This window comes from Haemaphysalis longicornis, unplaced genomic scaffold, assembly GCF_048455015.1.
Source record: "Haemaphysalis longicornis isolate Haplotype H1 unplaced genomic scaffold, Haemaphysalis longicornis Haplotype H1 scaffold_7, whole genome shotgun sequence".
NCBI classification, from domain to species: domain Eukaryota; kingdom Metazoa; phylum Arthropoda; class Arachnida; order Ixodida; family Ixodidae; genus Haemaphysalis; species Haemaphysalis longicornis.
The window spans coordinates 147,913,398-147,919,397 of record NW_027526422.1 but is presented as its reverse complement, the minus strand read 5'-3'; the positions used below and the strand labels follow the sequence as shown (position 1 = coordinate 147,919,397).

The following is a 6,000-nucleotide window of genomic DNA, read 5'->3' as shown; positions in this document are numbered from 1 at the left end:
GCTGGGAAAGCAACGCTGCAGCAATTTGGTCTGGTGTACCACCCTAATGTGATGGTGTAGTACAAGGGAGACGGAGGTGCATGTTGAGTGTGAATGTAGCTGTGGTTCTCCAAGAGGCAGCATCATTTGTCCACTGGCACGACTTTTCCATACTAATGGAGCTGGGGTAGGTTCCACTATGTACCCTGCTGGCTGCACGGACGTCTGATGTTGCAGGAAGCACACAAAAGTACAGGAAACATCCACTGCCGGGCAAAGAAAAAATGACTGAGCGTCTCTTTCAGCAAGTAGCTGGGAAAAAAATGTCTGCCACACTTCTGCGCCTGTCCTAGTTTTTACTTAGTGTCCTTACGCTGTCGGTGTAAGCGAAATGCTGTCATAAATCTTCAATGACTACGATGTCCAAGTCTGTCATGTGCCTACAAGTAAGCTCGGACAGCAACTTGTACGTGCCAATGATGCGCTCAAACGCGAAAGATACCCCGGGGTGGTCTATAAAATTCCTTGCCAGACATGCAGACATCCAGACATGCAGCCTATACATTGGTGAAACTGGAAACTTCAATGACTAAAGGAGCACAAAAACGACGTTGCTAACGCCGCACCAAGCTTTTTTGCCTTGGCAGAACACCACAACGTAACCAGTCATGTCATCACTTGGGACTCGGCCAGAATTATTGCCACCGAGAAAATATTATCAACCCGCCTGCTCCGAGAATCCTTCCACATCCAGTCAACCTGGCCTGCACGACACGTGGGCCCATACCTACAACATACGCACGCGCTTTGCAAAGTTCCACGCATGTGTAAATACGGCCGAGCCGCTTTTGGTTTCATATGTAAACAAGGGACCCATACGGGCCCCAAAATGTCATTTGTTTTTATCTTTTTGGCGAGTGTCAGTTTGGTACTGGCAATGTTATTCCCTTGCCAGACGAGTTTTCGTCGAACTTTGGACTAAAGGGATCATAGCATAATTCACACAGTAATATCAGATGATATTTTTTTCCATGCCCTTATTCTTTTCTTAGTTTGCACAAGTTATTGCTAACCGCCTTTCACTTTCTTTTTGCCAGTTTATTTTGCTGCATGGTCGTCGCAGTTCGCAATCACAAATTATTGTGTGACGAGTTTTCAAATGTTTTTTTTTTTAAACTATAGACTCTATTCACTGTTCCAGGGCACCATAAAAAATCCCTCGTTCAAAAAACAAAAAAAAAGAAGGAAAAGCTCCCCAAGCTTGAATCTTGCTTTGCATAGCTAGCTCATTCTATGTTAGCTTTTTTGTGCAATACACGAGCTGTGCGGAGAGTCAGGTGCTGAAGTACTCGTCCATAAAACTGGCGTAGATTTTGAAAAATTTTCTTTTCTATTTTATGCTGCACGTATAAGCAACGCCTGAACCGTTGGGTACCACAACAGTAATGCATATAGCCTACAAAGACTCCTACCACATTCATGGTGTGACATTACTGAACAAAGAAGCGGGGTGGAACAATTAATGTGCCTTTATGTTTTAGTACACAGCACTTTGGCGCCCGGCCGTTGGTTTGACGGCGGCGGCGATGTCCGCGTAAACGAGCGAACGAACGAGACACCGAAGGCAGAAAGAAAACGACGGAGGAGCGCCTGGCGAAAGTGCGAGGGAAGGGGCGGCACGCACGTACTGCTCGGGCGTCACCTCTCTCGCTGCCTCCCCTTCACACTTTCGCCATGCGTCGCCGCGGCTGAGGGGCGCCCTCCCTCACACTTTCGCTAGACGCTACTCCTCCGCTCGTGACTCATCCGAACCATGTGACATTTGTGCGGGAGGTTCAAACACGATTTGCAACAACATGCTCGGCGGCGGCGGCGGCGCACTGCGAGATAACGGCAGAGTAGCGGGCCGCCGCCGTGTGTTCGCTGATCATGTACGCGATTACTTCTTTTTTTTTCGTCGTTCACTGGCCGCCTGTTAAACGCTGTAGCTTCCCGAGCGTAAACATTTCGAATCAATCGCGCCTTACCTGCAGTACTGCGCGGATTTTATTGACAAGTAAGAAATGGTCAGGGTCGGGGAAGTAGCCGCCTCGGAGTCTCTGACCAATGGATATGCTGCGTCACAGCTGGTCGTTCGCTTTCAGCCAATCAAGGCTCGCGCGAAACGGACACTGACGTGGATATGAAATGGACAAAGCTGCGCCCCTGCGTCTGACGAACTCATTTCTCATGCAGATCGCCGGCGAACAGCCGTTTTTACGACGCCGGAGGCTGAACGACCACCCCCGGGCGTCGACCGCCACTTCTTCGGCGGCATTTCGCCAATTTCGCTGTAACAAATTCAACTGAAACCGAAACCAAATTTTTTTGCTGAACTAGAACAATTTGGTTTTTGTAATATTTTTGCCATTTAAATGAGACTCTTGATAAAGCGAGTCACCGCTTGAAGGCTTCAGCGCGAGGGTACCGCGAAAAATAATTTCGGCCTTTCGTTACAATCCGCTCAGAGCCATATGGGAAGCTGTAGCCGTGTGCGCTTTTTGCTTTATTTCCTCTTTCCCCGTTTCATGCTTCCGTCGTCGTCGTCGTATCCCCGTTGTACGGTGTGACGGTGTCGTCTTCGTGTGTGTGTACTTGTGCCGAATGGCCGCGAAAAGTGGGCCAAGTTTATGTTGATGTTCAAACTTCGCGAAGCGTGCGAGCCCGAGTCTTCGGCAACCCGCGACTCCGATGGCGCCAGCTTTGACATAGCCGCGGGTGCGCGCGTGACTTCGGCGTAGCAGCCTGCGTGAATGTTACCGCTGCGATCTCGGGGCTCGGTCGGCTCTTTGGAGGTACCAATGCACCCGACCATGGTCCCGCCCGAGATGGACGAGAGCGATCTGACCGCCGACGAGCTGCCGCCCGAAGTTTCGTCGTCTTCCCCCGTGGCGGCCGAGCGTTCGCGCCGGTTCTTCGAGTACGCGTCCGTCGCGATTCTGTTCTTCATTAACCTTATCAACTACATGGACAGGTACACCGTGGCAGGTGAGCACATGGCAGTTTTCAATATGCTTTTTTTTTGGCTTCCCGCGTGCACAAGCGAAGAGACGAAAAAGACTGGTAAGGAAACGAATTAAGGGCACGTGCATGTATCTAGTTCCGCCTTGTGGTTTCGTCCATCGTGAGCAAGTTGCACGCGCCGAAGCTAGCGTTCAGGCTGAAAAGATCATTGCCGAAAAAAAAAAAAACGGTGAGAAAAAAAAAAAACTGATATCAATGAAGTTCGTCCTCTTGTTCAGTCAGGCTCTATGCAATCAGGAACTTAATGGACGACTCGCCAAAATTCGTGTGCCCGCTGCAAACTGGATCACATTCGTCGTTCACGCTAAAGCACTCGAAAAAAAAAAAAAAAATATTCCGAGGACAATTCGTCTTCCATTTCATAGTGCGCTGAGTTTTTCCCTCGGTTTGTCTCCTCTTAATTGGTTTAGGAAAGTGGCGAGGGACGTCCGACGTGGTCGGGTAGTAAACTTGTCTTCCACGTTTATTTACTCGCGCGTGTTCTTAGCTCAATGTCCGCTTGTTATCTTGTGTCGCGTTATCACCACGTGGTGCCAACTTCGAGGGCCGTAGCTGTGCCGTGCCTGTTTTGTAGCAACCGACCGTGCGATACATGCCGCGATAATAAAACGGATAACCTTCCGGTGACTGCGGTAAAAGTTTTTTTCTCAGCGCGTAATATAGTCACGGACACTGATCCGAAATAAATAAATACATAAATAAAAAAGAGTCACTCTACCGAGGATGGTTAGAGACCAGAGAGAAGTCACGCATCTTGCGTGCCTTTGTTTCGTGTTGAACATAATGGATCGGAAACAAGCGTTCCATTTCCACCTAGCTTTGGTGTGCCAGCTGCGAGTCAATTCGATCGTCGGCAGTAAATCACGCGGACATACTTACAAGGGAAGGGCCGGAAACGGGGTTGCATTGTTCTTGCATCGTGCCAGCATCGTATCGGACTGATTGTGCGCGATCCCTCCCGTTACTGTCATGTTTCACCTACTACAAAAAGTGTGGCCAATTTCTGTAGGGCATTACTGCTTTCAGTGTGCGCAGACTAAGCTATGTTGTGCTGATTGCACCAGAGGCTGAAAGTTATGCATCTGTTTCAGAGGTGTGACCATCTCGACCGTTAGCGTGATACAAGTTTGAGTGATAGAAAAGTGATAGAAGGCTAAGAATATTTTGCTTAAGCACTACTTTCTTTCTGTTCTTGATGGTGGTGATGTTTATTGATGGGTGGACCTAGCCTTGCGTGGTATGCCGGCAATTGCTCACCCGATCAGCACCTTTTACCGCTGTGCGCGGGAATGGTGTGTTATCGTGCTTCGTTTTAACCAAGTTCCATCCATTACTTGTACACCCTAACGCAACATTTTTTCCAGAGTTTCACGTGTGGGAAAGTGAATTTTAAGTGTATGTACTAAAGGCTGAATTTTTATTTCCTCGCAGGCCTTGCTTGCCAGCTGGCCCTGCAATTTATTGGCGTCAAAATTACTCTCGTGGGCGATTTCGCACGTAAAAAGAGGCCAGCCATTAACTTTTTCGAGGCCAGCATGTGCTTTTTGTTAAGCACGTACGCGTTAAAGTTTACCTGAAACAGGCATGCCAGGATAATTCATTTGGCATTGATTCTTGCTGGTTCTTGTGTGTGTGTTACCAAAATTACAGCCACGTATCGGGAGCCTTTGGCACCACATTCAGGACTTCATGATTTTCACAAAGTAGTAATCATCGATGTGTGGTTGCTTGTAAGCCTCTCTTAGCGCATAATTAACCATTCGCAAACGTTACTCTTTTTTTTTTTTTAATCGATGGAAACCGTCAGGGTTCTCACAGGTCCTTGAAAAAACCTTGAAAAACCTTCAAATTGAAAAGTGACTTTTCAAGGGCCTTCTTTGAAAGTGTGGATATTTTTTCCTTCTCCTTGAAAACCCTCGATTTCTTTGGGTAACAAAGAGGAGGCCTGATTACGTGACCGGGTTTTCGTGGCTTATTCCAGTGTGGCCCCGGACACTCCCCATCCAAAGCATGCTTTTATAATTTAAAACCAGCTTGGGGTGCAGTAGCGCAGCTTCATACAGCTTTTACAATTTAAATTGAGCTTCGGAGCACAGGCGTGCTGCTTTATACAATGGTTCGTAGGGAATGAAATCCCTGCATTGGGTGGCGCAGAAATTAGCATAGGTCCCCCCGCAATCTTCTATGCTGCTTTCTGCATTGCCTCATCCTGTTATTCATTTTGCATTTATTCCCCTCATGCTGGCCCGCCATAGGTATGCCCCGCTACGTTTCGAATATGAATGATGCTGACACTCCTGGGTGAAATAAAAATGAGCGCAGATAAGCAAAACTCTGAATGTGAGAACAGAGTGCTTGTAGCTCCTACACTTTACTAGCACACTTCCTTTTGATGGGTGTGATGGTGGTGGGCACATCCAGTAGAGTCATCAATCCTCCCCCCTTAATGAACACAGAAATTTGGGGTATGAGAATGGCAGGGGGTATTAAGTCATGTTCCCCGCTATCTGAGACTGCGTATTAAGAGCGTAAGATGGCATGGCTTTTGTGAAGCTCCATCAGTATTACTGTGGGTGGGGTAAACTTTTCCACCTCCAAATTGCGGAGTTGTTCCAGAGAGATTTTTCTTGAGGTCATTTTTTAAGATAGTAAAGAAGCAAACGTTTAGCGTGTGAAGACACTATACTCGGTTACAACTCGAGAACGGCACCACCTCATGTAGTGTATCACTCCGCCAAAGCGCCGGACCCGTGACGTCAGTGCGCGCGCGTTTTGAAAGGGGTTTGCTATGAATGCGTGATATCGTCTGCCTTGTCTCACGCAGTTTGTTTGTCGTCACTGGAGTCGTTTATAAGCACATGAAGGAAAAAAAATCATGGGAACGGCTCACGCCATGCTCAAAATATTCCCAGTAACGCCCTACTTGCGCCGCGCGGAGAAACATCCGGCTACGGTGAT

General features: G+C 47.9%; 1 protein-coding gene across 3 annotated transcripts in view; it reads left to right on the top strand.

Moving 5' to 3' along the window:
- Positions 1-2,545: 2,545 nt before the first annotated feature.
- The window catches only part of Spin (lysolipid transporter protein spinster), a 67,252-nt gene continuing 63,797 nt past the window's right edge, over positions 2,546-6,000 (top strand). For all 3 annotated transcript variants that reach the window (XM_077679179.1, XM_077679180.1, XM_077679178.1), the window contains exon 1: positions 2,546-3,006. In XM_077679179.1, the coding sequence (XP_077535305.1) occupies positions 2,772-3,006 (235 nt within the window). In that variant the 5' untranslated portion in view covers positions 2,546-2,771. The remainder of the gene's footprint in view (positions 3,007-6,000) is intronic.